Raw genomic sequence first — 19119 nt, 5'->3', positions numbered from 1 at the left:
AAAAGTAATGCCTCCTTTTTTTTTCCATTGAAAGTAAAACTGCTACAAAGAGCACAATAGCACTACTTGATAGAGCAGATTCTTACCTACAAAACACTGTTTATCAACATAGTCATCGCTATTAACTGGCTCATCAGTGAGGTGATTGCTCTGCTCTTTGTTTTGTGGTGTAACTGCTGTGTGTGGCTGTCCATAATATTGTCTTTAAGTAAAATGTCACTACTCCTGGAATGCACCACCCACCACTTCTCTTAGCTCACATCCACTGTTTGGTTTCCATAAACATTCAGCAACCATTGATGAATGTCAACGGGTGCAATTTTTTCCGCATGGAGGTACTCAGTTCAGTATCTTTGTTTCATATTCACTTCTATGTCAAACACCATTTTGTCTGCATTCCCCTCTACTGCCATGTGAAACATAGCAACAAAATGTAGTGGAACACTGGCAGGAAGGTTCAGCCTTTGCTGCCATGTGACCATTACCTACCTTAGACATTGTAGGCCAGTATAATAAAGAGAGGCATTACTTTCAGAGCAGCCCTCATAAATCTGATTAGAAAAAAGAAAAGAATAAGAACAAAAATGCAGGAGTCCACCTATGCTGTCAGTAGGTCTTTAGGACTAATATGTTACTAAAAGTTTGTATTTATATTGTTGTGAACACCTGCTTCATAATTTTGCTAAATGTCTTTTTTTTTTTTCTTTTACCTAAAGGGTATAGAGACATTAGGTTGAAGTTAGAAACAGAATTCTGTATTTTAATCTTGTTTGTTTTGTAGCTTGTTTTTATGCATGTGTTTATGTAATTTGCTTTAGATTGCAGCTTCTTATGGAAACGTGGTTTGTATCTTTGAGCCAGTTAGTCTCTTGAAGCAGAACAGCAGTCATCATAACGTAAGTAATTTATTGCTCCTTAATTTGATTTACTCAGTTGTGAAGCTTGGCTCATTTCTCTGGTTTGCTTTAAAGCTGAAGTTGCCTTTGTAATCTGAATTGAGTGATGCAGTACTCCATGGGAAGTGAAAATGGTAGTAGGAGAGCAGAGGCATGTTACTTGAAATAGCTCTAGTCAAAACAGGTTATACTATAATGCTACATGTTACATATATCTAAGTCTACTATTCCTGACATAAAAATTCCAGAACCTAACAAAGCAGGCATGCCACTGCACTCCAAAGAGTATGTGCTTTTATCATAGGAATTCCTTTTTTAACCAGTTTCTGTAGCCCTTCTGTGCTGATGTGATTTACAATTGATATTTTAACCCCAAGTTATGGAACTGCATATTCCTGTTCAAATTTTCAAAAAACCTGTTACAACTTTTATTAGCCTAGGTTAGTGAATAAAACCAATGATTTCTTGATAGTGTGGCTGAGCTTTGGTGACAGTGATATAGTGACTTAACAATCCAAATATTAATTTCTGCCAAGTAATACTTCATAAATTACTTAGCTGTGCTTCTTACATGGAAAGAGTTACCATTATTCATAGAAGTACAAGGGTCCAGTAAAGTACTGATATTGAGGTTTTCACCTGGAACAGTTGCTCAAGGTGCATTCTTTCTTTTCCCAGGATTTGGTCTCTCTGTTTGTGTTAATTAATTGATCATATTACGGTATAGTACTTTCTGTGCTGACCAGTAAAAACTGTGTTTATTTTATGTATCTTAATACCTGCTACTCAATAAATATAGTTTATACTGGTGGAAAGTAACCAAATAAAATAATTATAGCATGGGACTTTGTACTCACATATATATATGTTACTTTCCGTTTGATCACAGGGGGCATTTAATCCACCCTTAATGGTTGGCTTTTTTTTTTTCTTCCCCATTGATACTGCACATACCTTGAAACTTGGAAGTTACTGTTGAAACTATAAGCAATAGAGGAAGGAGTCTTCCATTCATGATTTGCTTTTAAATAAATATTTGTATTGAAGTATTCAGTTACATAGTCATTGTAGTTAACTTCTCTGCAAGAATTTCCAGCATACTTACACTGCAGTTAGATTGTCTTTCTTTTCCATTTATTACAATATTCAGAATTAAAAAACAGAACAAGAAAAGCAACCATCAGAAAAGCCAGCTTCAGAAATGCTTTCTTCAGATCATTGTCTACAGGTGCTACGTAATGTTTTCAATGAAATATATGGAAGATTTGTTTCTTCTGTCTTTTACTTTTGTATATATGGCTTTGATATTTTCCATGTGTGGAATGATTACTTTATAGCTGTCTGTGAAGTTAGTTGTACCTGGGAAAGAAAAACCAAACCAAACCAAACCAAAACAAAAGAACAAACTCAACAAAGAAATAGTCAACTGTCTTCAGATTTCCTGGGAGGAAAGAAGGAAAAAATAATTGAACTTACTGAAATCCTTCAGCAGTATTATGGATATCAAATGCTAGGTGCATTTCTTGAGTTTCACTTTTTTATTTTTTTTAAGAAGTTACACTTTCCCTTTGAAAAGCTCAGTTTCTAATGATTGTGATATATGCTAAAATTTTCCAGTTCAGATTTTTTGAAGTTACAAACGAGTAGGAATTTATTTTTAGGCAGACTTCATAGAAATTGGAGAGTGTGGTGAAGGTATGATATTTTTATTATAGAACATTTGGGAAAGAAAGTATTTTCATGCTAAAACTTGTGAATGTTTAATGTTTCAGCAGTTGCATTATCAGTGGCAGAAGAATGCTCAAATCTTACTGGATGGTATAGCACACAATTTAACATGGGATCCCACAGGTAAGAATAGAATATAAGGAACAAATCATTTGCAGTATCAAATATTTCTTACTGAAATTTCAGTATTCCTTGGAGACAAGGAAAATATTAATTTTGTCCTGCCATGATAGAGAAGACCAAAGTGAGATGAAATCTACCAGTGATGAAAAGAACCCCTCCTTGTTGGAAAAGAGCCAAAATAGAATCTGTATGGTATTATCTGATTATTTTACTCTCAACAGTATTTAAAATAGGGGCTAAAATAGTAAGTATTATTTTGAGTAAGGAACATCTATCGTAGCTCTAGGTACTTGTCTTTAGAAATGTTACTCTGGAAAGTTTCAACTCAAATCATTGTCTCTCATAAGAAAGGAGAGTAGAAGCTGCCATTCTTGCAAGATAGACCCAATTTGTTGATATGGTTGAATGTATGAAAGCACACTATTATAAAACTTTGCTGGTTTTCTGTGGGTATAAAAATGTGGAAATTAATATATGGCACATTTTGTTTTGCAGTGTATCTGCAATCTGTTTTTTTTTTCTATTTTTTTCTACTTGTTATAAACATTTGTTTTAGGCACTCGGCTTTTGACTGGTTCCACTTGTCTTCAGCTTTGGTCCAATGTTCCTTTGGAAGACTCTACTGACAATGGCAACACTGACAGAACAGATGTTGGAGAATGGAGGTGTATCTGGCAATGCAAGTAAGAAACTGTTTTAATAACAATTTGTTTTCCCTTGCTGGTTTGTTTAGTGAAATCATACTGTGTACTGCTGTTTGTTAAACAATATTCAAACATGATTCTTGAATCATATTTGCCTTGAGTACATGACATTTCTTTATTACTGCAAGTTTAGTTGTAACTATTTTTGAGGTAATTTGTGTTCTTCAACAGTTCTTTAGTTTTACTGAGCACTACTAGAATGCTGTGTAAGGGTTGTCCTTGTGACTGTATCAGCAGTCTTTGCTCCTTAGACAGTAAGTAGGTTGAAGGCTGCTAATTTGAAAGATGTTACACATGCAGGACCAATCTAGATGAAACTCCTTCTCTGTCCTATAGACTGCACCTTTCTTTCCTCCACAGATGTCTTCCCACATTTTGCATTTTCTATATTCTTGGATATTTAAAACAGCCTTGAAAAGATGGACACATTCTGTTTTAACACATCTATGAATGCTCTTCCACTCTTTGGGTGTTCATGTTGGTTGATCATTGTAGTCTTTGTGACTGCGTATTGGTACAGTCAGAAGAGCTTTAGTTTGGTACTTCTGTTTGTAAGTTTGGCTCCTCCCACCAAAAGAAGACTCCTCTAATATATCAAGCAGCGTGTTTGCTTGGGAGTAAGTCAGTTTTCTTAAATAAGTCTCTGTAACTGGTTAAATGGAAGAACTTAACATGCACTTATTCTTCATGAAATACTGGACATTAGTGGTGGTTTCCTAGACATACCTGAAAAAGCCCTTTTATAATTTTTAATTGTTTCTTTTCCCCTGTATTAGCTCTAACTTCTACAATGTGTTCAAAATCTCAAGATAATTCAACTGGAAAATTTTCCATTGAATATGAACTCTGTAAAATAAAGGAATCAAGACACTTTTTTATTTCATTGAGATACCATCAACAACATCATTTTGTAGTCTAATGAGGGTATGAACTTGCAGATAGAATGCCATGGGCATGGTTCTAGAATGTGGGACTGTGTTAAGTGTAGTCAGTAACATGCAATACAGTTGTTCCTGTGTCCCTTGAATACCAAGTTTCATATGTGCATCTCGAACCATACAGAAGTCTTAATTTCATACCTCTAAATGGAGTAATAAGAGCTGGATTTTTTGTATTTAAAATTCATGTCTCCAAAAGGGTCAACAGAACTTGCGCTATCAGTTCAGCTTTTGTGTCTGTATGTCTTCCAGCATTTGTAATTCTATTACATAAACAACAATTTTTTTTCTTAATGAAAAGTTTTAAGGATACTGAATTTGCAGTGCTATTCTTTGCCAGAATTATTTTTAATGCCTAGAAAAGGCATTCCCAAGTGTCTTAATATTGGCTTTAGTAGGAACAAGTTGCTGAAACAGATACTCTTAATTTGATTTGTAAATTTTGTGGTGGATATGCTGTTGTTATTGTACACACACAGCATCATGCTTTTGTTAAGCAGGTGACTAACTTAATCTCTCTTAAAAGTTAGGCCTTACAAATTGTTATAAATGTACAAGAATTTCAAGATAAAAATATGGACTGTACTCTACTACATAATTAAATTCTTGTGTGTTTTTCTTGCCATATCTAAGCTGGTCGTTTAGGTGATAGCTCAGTATTTGAAAACATGTAAAATACACCTGTAGATATTTTTCATTGAAAAAGAAAAATGAACCATGTAAGTAGACATGGGTTTTTTTTCAGTGTGGCATCTTTTACCTTTTTTGACTGTGAATGTAACAACTGCTTTAAAATATTTACTTAAGTACATTATAGGAAAAATAAAGGAAAAATTAAGTTTGTTTCTCATCTCCTGGATAACTTGAAAGTTACTTGGTTTTTAAATTATGAGCATTTGAAATATTGGATGTTGTAGTTGTCCTCAGCTGCATCGTTTAGCATCATCTTTTTTTTTTGTGTGATTACAACCACTCATTGTATTCAAGTTTCTCTTCCTTCTAGCCTTTCTTAAACTTAAATTGTTGCTGTTTAAAATGCTGTTTGATGTTCTGAAAAAGTTCATAAAACTTACTTGTTATTTTAATTGTCTTTATTTCGTAGTACTGCTTCTCAAGTTTGTTTAATGAAATTCTCACCAGATGGGGAGTTTTTTGCTACAGCTGGAAAGGTAAACTTTTTCTATCTGTGTTTTTTTATTTTTTTATTTTTAATTTATTTTTTCATACAAAAAGCTTTCTTGATGAATATTGTGTTTTTGTTTTTGCTTTGTTTTGGTGAGTATTTGCTGTGATCTATCTATTTCACTTTTAATGAAAGGAGAATCTAGGGGAAGTATAATGTCCTGGGAGGGGTTAATAAGGTATTCTCTGTGTCATATTTTAACATACACCTTGATTATGACTCAAAATGGATAAGGTATTGGAATATGTATTCCCACATAATTGCAGTCACTGTTAATGACCAATCTTGTAGATAAATCATGTAAAAATCAAGTTATTGTAAAGGGTGCTGTGAAAAAATGTGACAAATTGTATCAGAATTTGCACTACTTGTTAAAGAGTGGTAAGTGAAGGGTTTGCTGCTCCAAGTAATGTTACTGTCCCTATTAGAAGGGAGTGTCACACCGTCATTGATCCAAAAATTATATTGAAAATGTCCCAGATTGTCTTGTGAGAATTTATGGAATAGTCCAATCTGATGGTGGGGGACGAAGAAACCCTCACTCATGTTTTCATTACTGTTTTAAAGGAGCAATAGACCTTACAATCTGAGCAGTTTTCAGACAGATTATCAGATTCAAGTAGGCACTAAGTTTATGCTGTCAACAAAATATCCTAGCAGAGGCTGCCAAATAAGTTAAAAAAATGCCAAATACTAGTGTGCAATTTTGACGGGGATAGTGCTGTTGTTAAGATAGGCAGAAAGCCTGGCTGAAGTGTCACAGAACCCAAAGCAATACAAAGCAGAAAAATTTTTCTGCTGAAGTACTGTCAACAGTTTACAGGCAGGTTCGGCCCAGTTCCACAACAATTGGGTTGGGGTCCCACAGACCCACGCCCCAGGAAAGGGTAAGGGGGAAAGGGAAAAGGGAGATGGGCCTAGGAACAAAACAGCGGCAACGATCTGAGGAGGAAAGCTAATTTACTATGTAAGATATCAGAGAGCAAAATAACACAATATAATACAATATAATTGGAATTAAAGCTAATAAATGAAATAAAATGAGCAAGAGAGAGTGTCTGATAAACCGAAGGCCTTACGCTAATGCTGAAGGCGGACGGCAGCGAGCACCCACTGCTGAGTCCATCCCAAAGGAAAGAGAGCGTCCCGTGACCACAGACAGTTTTTATCTTTCCCTCTGAGCGTAAACATGTAAGAACGCAAAGCATCGCAAAGTCCTCTGGGGAATGGAGTTCTTCTCTTCTGAGACAGGTATACCTGGAACTATCGATGATCCACGGAGCTGGAGCATTAACTCTTCTTAACTCTTAATGCACTACATGATGTTATGATGTGGAATACCAGTACCAAAAGGCATAAAACCATGACAAGTACCTTGTACTTTGAATAACTGTGCAGTTTTGTACATATTTGTAGCAAAAAACTGATAGTTTATAAAAAGGAGCAAAATGAAATCTGAATCACTGTTGGCAAGACAAATCCAAAGGGATCTCTGCAACCAGAGTTCAGGTGTTAAAAGTTCTATTTGCTGAGCTGAATTGAGTATTTCACTTGAAAGAAAAACTGAAAACCAAGGTGTTGAGTTTTTAAGAAAAAAGTTCTTATGATACATTGTGTTCTTATCCAAAATATGTACTGTTTTATCGCACCCTGTCCCAGGATGATTGTCTTGTGAAAGTGTGGTACAATACAGACAACTGGCGATCAGCTGTAACATCACCAGGTGGAAGTCCAGGAAAACAAGCACAAGAGGTTGATTTTTCATTTGTTTATTTGGCCCATCCTCGCTCTGTAAATTCATTTTCATGGAGGAAAATGAGCAAATTCATGCCACGGTGAGTAGTTTGTTAAGCCAGGTTTGCAAGTTTTCATTAAGAACCCAAGCCAAAACTAAAAAGAAACTTCTCTGAGAACTCTGAGAACTATTTTCCATATTATGCACTAAATTGTGCTAGAGAAGCGCAGGAAGCTGCTTTTCTTCTCCTGAAACATCATTTAAATCCACTATTCTGCCACATTATCTTAGTTGTATTGAAATGTATTTTCACCGGTTTGATAGATTAGACACAGACTTTTTTTTTGGAAAGAGCTAAATATTGGCATACCTATTCACAGATGTACTGTTGATAAAAGTCACACTGATTGTAAAATTTGTACACTTTATACTGGAGTTTGATAACCTCATTATAATTTGTATTTAAATGATTGCTTCACTCTGAAGTTCTTGAGAGAATGATAAGTATACAGACGCGAAGAAACTGTGGATTAAGAAATTGGGTTTCTGATTGTCTTAGATGTCGGACTAGGAACAAAATAATCACTGGCAAGAAAAAAGCCACTCTTTACAGCTTTTTGTTTCTGTTGTCTGAAATTTATTCTCATGCTACAGTAACTTTTTATCCTGCAAACATAATTTTATGTGACTGTTATTCCTGTCAGTGGATTTTGAATTCTGCATACATCTGTGTGTGCTGGCAAGTTTATGCTGTCTTTTATATACCAATCTTTAAATTGCAGACATTTTGTAAAACCATTACCATTACTCAGCAAGTTCTCTGCCTCCATTTTTGCAGGCAGTCAGTCTTCCTTTGCTTCTCAGGTGCCTAAACCTCTAAGCAAAGATTGGTGAGCAGAACCCTCCCACTGTAAGAGCAAAGCAAATCAAAGCCTGTCTCATGAGGCTGAATATGCATAAGTCTATGGTAGCAAAGGACATGAATCCGGTCACGAGGGAACTAGCTGATGTGGTTACCAGGACACTCCCTGAGAGCCACAACTCTTCAAATATAGTAGAGAAGTCCCTTGTGTATGGAGAGAGGGAAACATCTCTCCCATTTTTAGGAAAGGAAGAAAAAACCTTGGGAACTTCAGGTCAGTGAGCCTAACCTCTGTACCTGGGATGATCATGGAATAGATACTTCCTGGAAGCTATGTTAAGGCATGTGCAAGATGAGATGATCCATGTCATTTTTCAGTCTTAGCTAAAACTATATTTTAAACCTACATGAGCTGGAAATGCGGCTTGCATAGTTTTTTGCAGTGAACATTTTAACTTAATTGGAATTTTTGGATACTTATATCACCAAAATTGTATTCAGAGAAATAGCCATTAAGAGAAGTTTGTAAATTTGCAGTTGTATTTCTTGTACTATTTTGGTTTCTGTGCTTTGAATATATAGTTTTGTAAATGCTGTGTAGCAGTAATACGTGGGGAACTATGCAGAATATGTGGTTAGCTTTTTGTGTGAAGGACTTCGAAAACAAAGCAAACACTGCTGTCACAGCTATGCCTGAGTCTATAAACTGAAGTCCATGATTAACTGTTCTGCAGTTGTGATACGAACTTAAAGTATGAAGATTAAGTAATTTTTATTTACATGCTTGAGTAGACATGGAAGTCTGTCATGTAATATTTGTTCCCCCAAGAATGTCTTTTTAAAGTTTTTCTTTCCTTAGGATTTAAACTACTTTGTATAATTTTGAAAACTGGTAGTAGAAAGTGTTTGGTACTGTTACTTCGGTTTCATGTTGGATTGATTGTGAGTGGCTTCTTCACACCTTAAATTTTCTTTCATTAGTGGTGCTGTCTGCAACGTACTCTTGACTTGCTGTAAGGATAATGTTTGTCGTCTCTGGGCAGAGACTTTGTTACCTAGTGATAGTCTGTTGTATGGTGGAGGACATAACAATTGGACTGAAGCAGTGAACTTCACAAATAGTTTCAAGAGAAATACATCAAGTAAGGAACGAATGCAAAATGCATTAGAGGTAAGAAGTGAAATTGTATTTGGAGAATAAACACGCACACACAATTTTATACAGGGTTGTAAATACTACCTTGAATGCAGGCTCTTTCCTATGGACTGTGTCTCCATGGAGTTCATCTCCAGTTCTTCTCCTACAGGGCTCTCTGTGGGCTGTAGCTTCCTTCACTGCCACACTGTGGGCTTTTCTGTGGCTGCACGTGGAGACCTGCTCTGTATGGTGCTGTGGTGCTGCAGGGGTACAGCCTGCTCCAGCATGGGCCTCTCCTAGTCTGCAGGGAACTTCTGCTCTCTGCCTGCAGCATCTCCTGCCTGCATTCTGCACTGACCTTGGTGCCTGCAGGGCTGCTTCTGCTTCTCAAATAACTCCTGTTGTGCAGCAGTTTTCGCCTGCCTTAAATTTGCCCTCCCAGAGGCATAATCATTGTTGCTTATGGCTGACCTCTAGCAGCAGTGAGTCCCTTCTGAAAAAGCTGGAGCTGCCTGTGATGCGACACAGGGCAGCTACTGGGCACAGAGGGTCTAACCTGTCTGTTACCATAACATTGCCACATAACCGAATATATAGGGGTGAACCTTAAAACTCACAGGGCTTTTCCTGTGGGAATAGGAGTACATATCTAATCCAATGCAAAGCACTAATGTATTTTTTCCCAGCCTCTCTGAAACAAGGTGATTCATACTTGCTTTTTTTGTTTGTTTAGAATCTTCTGTAAGCACATTGTATGTTTATGAAACAAGTGTTTTCTGCTTAAGTATAAAACCAGCAAAAGCATCGTCTGCACTCTGAAATATAAAATGGTAGTTAAGTCACAGTATCTCTGTTAGTCTTTATAAATGAATCTTAAGGCAAAGATATTCTTTTGCTGCAGATGCAATCAGAACATTGTAGTTTTTGTGAGAAACTAAGCTGATGCTTTAAAGTAGCTTTTAAACTTAAATATATTTCGTGCACTAATGTCTGGAAAATAACTTACAGATGAAATCTGCTTTTTCTTTTTGAAAGGAATTAAAAATGACTCCTTATTCTTCATGCAGTTAAACCTGAGGCACTTTCGTCGAGGAAGGAGGAGGTCAGGTCCTGTTGTTGCACATACTGGATACTCTCCACATCAGCAAGATCCTCATGAAGTTCACAGGAACATTCCTGCTCATGCAAACGCACTCTGCCACTTCCATATTGCTGCCAGTATCAATCCAGCAACAGGTAGGAATTGTACTAAATGCTTGCTACAGAGTAATTGGTTTTCTCTTAGGCATGTTTTGTTGACATGAGTATAACATGCTCTCCTTTTGTACAGTATTTCTCTGATGATGCAAAATGTATCGCATATTAATTTCACTGAACAAGTGGCAGAACCTACATCAACTAATGATATAATTTGAATGAGTTTCCTCTCAGTAGTCATAGCTTTCATTTCCTGTCAACTTGTAACTGGTCTGAGGTACAGTTTTTATGACAGGAGTTACAGATTTAATGGTAATTGCATTGGGTGTATGAAATATATTTGAGGCTGCACACTGATGAAACAAAAAATTCCAGACTTCTTAAAATTACTGTCTAATATGGAATGTTTGATGTAACCATGATTTCCATGCTAATGTTCTTTCTCTGAACCAAACAAAACACACTTTTCTCTTGCATTCCATAAACTTTAATAGTCTGTTACTCAAACATTATGTTGATGGGACTATTCTGCAGTACCTTATTAGTAACTAATATTTGTCTTCATATCTGTTTGGCCATTCTGAAATATAACCATACTGTCTTTATGTACCCATTTAGAAGCTGAGTAGAAATTCAGTACTGAATAGCCTTTCATTAATGCTTTCTTGCTATGATGTATTTTCTTGTGTTGATCTTTTCCTTGGAGTGCTTAAGGTCCTTCTCAAGCTTACTGTTTATATTTTGCTCCTGCTGATCCTTGTTTGAAAGGTTTGTTGTTGCATTTATGTACTAGTTTGTATTTGCAGCTGTACAATCTTTGGTATGATTGTGAAGAACATTGGGCTTCCTTTATGTTGCTAAGCTAAATAAGCGTTAAGATGATTAATCTTCATCTTTCATAGTGTTAATTCATAGTACTTCAACAGATATGATTAGCATACAGTCGACCAGAAAGAGATTTTTTGCAGTCTTGTGCTGTACAGATGAGAAGTGCTTCAATCCTTTGATCATCTCAGCAGTCCTTCACTGGAGTCTGTGCAGTTTTCATTGTGCTGAGAAGCTCAGAACTGAGCATGATACTCAAGAGTGCTGCCTAGCCAATGCTAAATAGAGGGGGTAAATCACCTCTTTTGGCTTCCTGACAGTTCTTTGCTTAGCGAAACCCAGTATGCCATTAGCCTTTAGGTCCTTTTTTACCAAGGTGCTTTTCAGCTGCATGGTCTGCAGGATGTCCTAGTGTGTGGGGTTCCTTTCCAGATGTGGAGCTCTGCACTTCTCTGTCAAGGTCCCTCTGAGTGCCTTCAGAGTCCTTTAGTGAGTCAAACACTCCACACAATATTCAGCCTGAATTGAGTTCAGTGAAAGTAATAAACAGTATTTTATTTTGGGTTGTTCTTTTTTTTTTTTTTTTTAGTATTTTAGATTTTTGACTAAAAAAGTTATTTTTGGGCATATGCAGAGCATTACTGAATCCAAAGACTTTATAAGGTAATAAATAAACAAATAAATAAATAATTTGTAGAACAAGTAGAAATTCATTAAGGATTTTACCCAGATCTGGGAACTAGTTTTAAGGTGTTAATCAACAAGATGATGATCTAGAAAGTTGTTCAAGTTTTCAAGTAGAAGAATGAAGGTGGACAGAAAGAAAGAATTTCTTTTAGGCATCTTCTGATGTATGCTGTATGTAGAGTTGTTTTCTAATGTGAAAAGTTTTCTTTCTAGACCACCTTTTTGTTTATGTTGATTGCAATTTTGTCTTCTAATCAATGGATGTCCTCCCACTAATTCTGCTTTTACTATAAGTATTATGCTGTTTTAATGACTGGCAGTACTTTTTATTTCTGTTTCTTTTTTAAGGTGCACAGACCATATTTCCTTAATATTCTCTTTCTTCATTTTCTCTCATTGTCTTCTTGCAACTACAAAATTGTAGATAGTCATGTTGGTCCTTTCTTCTATTTCTGTGCTCTGTTTTTATTTTCTTATATTACAGCATAAATAAATCAGAACCATAACTGGTGAAAAAAACAGTATTGTCATTAAAAATATTTTGCCTCCTTGGGTATGGAATTGAAGTACTAGTTCATAAATAAGGACTAGAAGCAGAATATCTGTGAAGGCTTCCAGGTGGGAATTAATTGTAGGTTAAGCCTTTAGCATATTGCTTTATGGCTCAATTGAATAAATTACAGTAATTTACCTAGCTACTTTCTTGACATGCTTAGATTATGAAACTTTGCAACAGTCTGATACTTGCTTCTGCCACTTACTCTGTGATTACTGGTTTCTTTTTCACCAAGTGGCATCATATAGCATTGTAAAATAATAAGAAATCCTAGATTTATATGATAATACAACAGAGTATATTGGTTACTATATTAGTTCTTGATAGTGTAATGGCTTGGCTTGCCATTCAGCATTACCACTGCTGCTTCCTGATACTTATGATCCTTGATAACTGAGTACCTCCTGCAGCCTCAGTTCTGGAATTAATGCTAGGAAATTATGCTCAAATTGTTTGGTCTGTACTAAGCTGTAGTAGCAAAAAGCAAGGCAAATTAACCTGCATGAAATGTGTGATATCATGAAGATACAGTGCAGGGTGTGCTAGTTTAATACCGATGGGCAGCTAGCCCAGCATCATCGTGCCACTTTTTCAAAACAACTCTCTCCCCACATCAGGAGAAGATACATGGAAAAAAGGTCATGTGTTGGTAAGGATAGGAAGATGGTTTGCCAATTACCATTATGAACAAAACAGGCTCAACATAAGGGAGACTAATGGTATTCATTGCCTAGTTATAAAACTAGGTCAGTCAGAGCTGAAAGCAAACTAAAAACACACCCCCCACCCTTGAGAGCCATCTTCATATATGTCCTTCTCTTGAGCAGTGCATGGGAACAGGGACCTTGATGACTTCAGGGCTGTTTCACATTTCTTACTCCTTTCTACTAGCTGTCATTTTGCTGTAGTTTTTGCCCTTTCTTAAATATAGAGATGCAACCAGCACTGCTCATGGCTTAGCTCTGGCCAGTGATGCATCCTTTTAAAGCAATGAGCTGGCTCTTAAATAACTTGGTGCAGGACCTGGTCTCTTTTTTATAGTCCCTGCAGCCCTTTGCAGCTAGAACTTTGCCACATAAACTGATAGGGCCATACTGTAATGCTGACAGGGGCATACCAAAGAAACACCCCCTAAAAAATCTCTGGGATAGCAGCAGAACAGTGTGATACTGAAGGGTGACGTTGGTTGGAAGGTATGACTAGTGGCAATACACATATTCTTCTGTCTTTTTTTTTTTCATGATTGTGTTTCTACATGAAAACAGTTTATCAGAAATATATATATTTTTTGTCCGAACTACTCTGTTTTGAATAACGTTTTAAATATCTTTTCTGGTAGATATTCCTCTACTCCCTTCTATCACATCCCTGAGTCTTTGTGAAAATGAAGAAAAAAGTGGACCTTTTGTTGTGCACTGGCTGAACAATAAGGAACTTCATTTTACTTTATCCATGGAAGTATTTTTGCAGCAACTTAAAAAGAATTTTGAACATAATTCTCCTGAGACAAATACTGAGGAATCCAATCAGATGGACATCAGATCAGAAGAAGGTAAAAGTCTTATCATAGACAATGGCTTTCATTTTACAACATAGTGTGTAATATTCTTTCATGTGGACTGTGAGACATGCAACTTAGTTCATAATGAAGCAGAAAGATTGCAGTAGCATTTCTGTGAAGTTCCTTCCCTTCCACTAAGTACTAGAGAAGCTTTTAAAAAAATATATGAAAAAATACATGGTTCAAGAAGCTGATTTAATGTTGAAACTAAAGTTTCTTGTGTGCAATATTAATGTGCATCTCATTTAAACAGCTTTGTATTTAACTGAGTGTGTAGTGTTATACATAGCTGGGAGATGATTGCTGTTCAGCCTGTGCATACAAAAACATTAGGAATGGAAAAATAAATATTTCAAACAGAAATGCAAATTCAACTATGTTGGTTTGTTAGTCATTGACTGCAATCCACTGAAGGACTTTTGATCAAAGCTTTCATTATCTAAAATTTATACTTGGATGAGTGATTTATAAAAATGTTGAAAAGTGCTCCAATGCCTGAAAGACACTGCTTGCTAACCTCTTGGATATGTTTTTGTTTTAGAAATTGATGAAAATGGAGATGAACAAAAAGTAAATGAAGAGAGGAAAGAGCTGGGTGATGAAAAGACTACTCCAGCAACAAGCCCTGTTCCTTTATCTTCTGCTGTTGTAGATCACGAAGTTGAAGTATTGCTTTCTGAATGGAGTAAAAATGCTGATATGCTATTCAGTATACATCCTATGGATGGTTCATTGCTGGTATGGCATGTAGACTGGCTCGATGAATACCAACCTGGCATGTTTCGACAGGTGCAGGTATTTTTTTTTTTTTTCAAGGTTACACTTACTGAGTAGAAAGTATGCTGAGAAAATTTTGATACTTACTGTTTCTTCCTTTATTAAAATTCCAGGTGTCATTTGTTTCAAGAATTCCTGTTGCATTCCCAACGGGTGATGCAAACTCTCTTTGCAGAAGTATAGTGATGTATGCATGTACCAAAAATGTTGACTTGGCTATTCAACAAGGCAAACAAAAGCCTCCTGGCCTTACACGATCTTCATCTATGCTTATCTCTTCTGGACACAGTAAATCAACCAACAGTTTAAAACTAAGTATTTTCACACCTAATGTTATGATGATTTCCAAACATGCAGATGGGTCTTTAAACCAATGGCTAGTGAGTTTTGCTGAAGAATCGGCCTTTTCAACTGTACTTAGTATTTCACATAAATCAAGATACTGTGGTCACCGTTTTCATCTTAATGACTTGGCTTGCCATTCAGTGTTACCACTGCTGCTTACAACCTCACATCACAATGCTCTAAGTTCACCAGACGTTGAGAATGCAAAACAAGCAAATGATTCTTTAAAGTTGCAGGAGTCACCAGTAAGACTTCAGGGTAGAGGCAATGCAAATGTAACTTCCCAGGACCCCAACGCAGTTTACAGTGAACTCATTCTTTGGAGAGTTGATCCTGTTGGACCATTGTCCTTTTCTGGTGGAGTTTCTGAACTTGCTCGGATCAATTCTCTCCATGTTTCAGCTTTTTCTAATGTTGCATGGCTGCCCACTCTTATACCCAGCTATTGCCTTGGTGAGTTCATTTTCCTGAATAACTATAATTTGAGCTAATAATGCTATTAAACAGACAATGTATATATGTGTGTGTGTGTGTGTGTGTGTGAATACACTGAAGAAGGTATGTTAAGGTTGAATCCTTTATTTTACAAATTTCCAAGCTGCTGATGCTTTGAAATTGTATATTATTTTTTGAAGAACTGCTGTGGAGTTCTGCCTTTTCAATCATAAATCATAATGTACTTCTTATTTTAGGAGCTAGTGAAGTTAATGTGCTCAGATACTAGCATATGCTTTAGATTGTAGACTGTGGTGAACACCTAAAAGTGAAGGTAGATTTTGCTCTAATTTACAAACCAAATTCTGATTTCATTTTGTATTCTTTAGTTTGTTTGCTAAGCATTGCACTTTGTAGTTCTTGGACAGAAGTTAAGGAAGTTACAATTCTCATGCTGTGTTTCTTTTTACCATGTCTTAAATTTCCTCTTGATGGAAAAAGGAGCCAGTTGGTGTCTGAATATTTTGAGCAGTTTCTCCATTCATGTTTTTCAGGTGCATACTGTAATTCTCCAAGTGCCTGCTTTGTGGCTAGTGATGGCCAGTATTTGAGATTATATCAAGCTGTAATAGATGCTAAAAAACTTCTGTGTGAACAATCCAATCCAGAGATTTCTGTAAGTGAAAGCGTTGTCAAGTTTTTGGAGGTTGAAACCTCATTCAGTAACAGTAATTGCAGACTTGTTAGAAACTGACTCAGCTGGTTGCTGAAGATTTTACAGATCACAGTAGTCCAGTTCTGCTTGTAAAAACAGATACCATAAAGCTTTTTAGCACTGTAGTGGTACTGCAGATGTAAACATCTTTCAGCTCAGTGAAAGATCAATAAACGGCTGCATGTGGCTTTTCAGATGCGATCAAGTTCTTACCGTATTTTGTCAAGAAAACTAATGTGTCTCTTGACAAAACTACAGATGTTTTCAGTGTCCCTGATAACTTGCAGCCATCGTACATATAATGGTTTTTCTAACACTTGCTTAGATGTTGCATCTAGCTAGTAGGCTGTTTCAGAAGTGGACAAAACTGTGTTAACAGAATCATCCCACTGACTTTTTTAAAACAGAAATACGTTGGTGAAGTTTTTAACATCATAAGTCAGCAATCTACTGCTCGTCCAGGATGTATCATTGAATTGGATGCTATCACAGAGCTTGTAAGACTTTTTTCTGTTCTTATTTTATACTGTAATCATATTGTAACAAAGTGTTAAAAACAGAGGTTACACTTACTGCCAAGTGAAATGAAACATTGGAAGATTCATTCTGACCTACACTGACCATTCAAGCCTACTGGAATTCAAGAAACATTTGGCAATGCTCTTTGACATAGAATTTAAATATGGGCTGTCCTGCGTGGAATCAGGACTTGATGTTCTCTGTGGGTCCCTTCCAACTCAGGATATTCTATGATTCTATAATATTCTTGCTTTTAGTTTCATAGAACCTGTAAATGGAGAAAATGTTAATAATGAGGTTCATCTTATTGAGAAATCTTTCTTGTATTCAACTTAACAATCAACTTAAAAAGCTCCCATGTTAGAGAGAAAGCTTATGCAATGCGCTCTATGATGTTCAGTTCTTGTGTGTATCTTTTACTTTCTTAGCATGGCAGGAAAACACAATTATTCCATGTTTTTCAAGAAGACTTCATTTTAAATAATCAAGAGAAAGAAACACCCGATAAGAAGAATAATGTAGTGGATTCTGGTAAAGAACTATTTTTCATTAAATACTGAAGACAGATAATTTGATGTTGCTTTCTGCAGAACTTACTGTATAGATTTTTGCATTTTTCTTTATCTAAGAGCTTTGTATACTAAAGAAGAAATTCTAATGTAAGGAAACTCATAGGTTCTTCACTTCCTGGGGGTCTAATATGCATCCAAATTTTAGACAAAGTAGCTTAAATTATTAGTTACCCATCAATTACTTTATAAAGCATTTTGTTGCTGATACCTTTCTCACATAAAGGGAAAGTGTTTTAAACTTAAAACCTGTAGTTGTAAGACATGATGTAGCAGCAAATTGTCTACAGCCTTTCACAAAGGATGTTCATCCTTCACATCAGCTAAATGCTCTCTTATAATATAATTAAATTTATTCCAAATAAGCCAACCATCTCGAAAATACCTACAACTTAAAAATACAATACCGTAAACAGTGCATGGATATTGTGTAGCTATAGTTTTAGAGTTTATGATTCTGTGGATCTTAAGATTGTTCTCTGGGATAAGCTTTTTTCATTGGTGGAGTTGATCAGTGTTTTTGTTTTGTTCTGTTCCAATTTAATAGTTTGGTAAACTAAGGTCAAAATAAAGCTGTGGTCTTTGATTTCAAGTTATCTGCAGTAGTAATGACAGTGCTAAATATGAGGAAGCAAAATTGCGTGAAGTATCAAATTATGGTTAAAACTTGATATGTGAAGTTTATTTGGTATAAGAAAAGAGATGTACTAAAAAAAATTACATGAACTGAATGCACATAGTTATTGATTCTGAATTAGCTGTTTCTGCTCAAGAAGGATGTGGAGCAATAGGTACAGTCTATGAAATTGACCGTTACTGGGATTTGAATTTATAAAAAACACAAATGGGATGTTGGAAACAATAGAAATGAGGAAAAATAGTAAGCTTTATACAACAGTAGATTTGTTATGTGTTTGCATGGAAGCTTTTCAATACTGAGTAACTGTATATATCTATGTGTTCTGGAAGACTGTGTGAGCTGCTGCCATGTAGGATGTTGGGCTAAATGGATCCTTTATGAGTAAGACCTAGAAGCATGCCATTGGCATACATTCTCACTTGCAAGTACCTACTGCTTTAAATCACTTCAATTTTAAGCCTCTACTCTTTAGAAACATTTCAGGTACTTGGCTCATGTTATTTTTGGAAAGAACAAATTCAGTAATAAATGCTTAAGTGTAAGACATGAACACATTGAGGACAAACAAAAAGGAGAACATGTTCTTGGGACTTAGCTTTAAATACATGGGAGATGTTTTATCCTCTGAAACAAAATAGTGACAGTTTTTGATGTATGTACCTATAAAAGTGACAGGGGTTATTGCTTGTGATAAAATATTCATAAAAGTAGTATAAAGGATTTAGATACAGTCATTGCATATGAGCATCAGTTCACAGTATCTTGCTAGCTGGCAAATATAGTTGAAATAAAATGTTCTTGTTCTGATTTTCATCAGGAAAACAGCAGAATGGATTCTCTGAAAAATTCTACTTGATAGTAATAGAGTATACACAAAACCGTTCATTACTGCATATGTGGCATTTACATTTGAAGTCAATTCCAGTCTCAGTAGGTAAGCCCTTTTTCTTGTAGAGTAGACATTTCTTAAAAGAAAAAAAAAGTCA

General features: G+C 35.9%; 1 protein-coding gene across 7 annotated transcripts in view; it reads left to right on the top strand.

Moving 5' to 3' along the window:
* DMXL1 (Dmx like 1) overlaps nt 1-19119 on the top strand; it is a 77764-nt gene that overhangs the window by 14444 nt on the left and 44201 nt on the right. For 5 of the 7 annotated variants that reach the window (XM_065744289.1, XM_065744288.1, XM_065744287.1 and 2 more), the window contains exons 3-16: nt 819-896; nt 2669-2747; nt 3304-3430; nt 5492-5558; nt 7232-7407; nt 9151-9340; nt 10375-10543; nt 13912-14124; nt 14675-14928; nt 15024-15708; nt 16245-16366; nt 16813-16902; nt 17353-17455; nt 18951-19067. In XM_065744289.1, the coding sequence (XP_065600361.1) occupies nt 819-896; nt 2669-2747; nt 3304-3430; nt 5492-5558; nt 7232-7407; nt 9151-9340; nt 10375-10543; nt 13912-14124; nt 14675-14928; nt 15024-15708; nt 16245-16366; nt 16813-16902; nt 17353-17455; nt 18951-19067 (2470 nt within the window). Of the gene's footprint in view, nt 1-818; nt 897-2668; nt 2748-3303; nt 3431-5491; nt 5559-7231; nt 7408-9150; nt 9341-10374; nt 10544-12568; nt 12635-13911; nt 14125-14674; nt 14929-15023; nt 15709-16244; nt 16367-16812; nt 16903-17352; nt 17456-18950; nt 19068-19119 lie in introns of those variants that run through there. The other 2 variants (XM_065744285.1, XM_065744291.1) reach the window with 2 other exon arrangements.

The sequence above is a fragment of the Cyrtonyx montezumae genome, unplaced genomic scaffold, assembly GCF_038088225.1.
Source record: "Cyrtonyx montezumae isolate F1298 unplaced genomic scaffold, pur_monq_1.0 scaffold_30, whole genome shotgun sequence".
NCBI classification, from domain to species: Eukaryota; Metazoa; Chordata; class Aves; order Galliformes; family Odontophoridae; genus Cyrtonyx; species Cyrtonyx montezumae.
The sequence above is the reverse complement of the archived record's forward strand: the minus strand, read 5'-3'. Positions and strand labels throughout refer to the sequence as shown.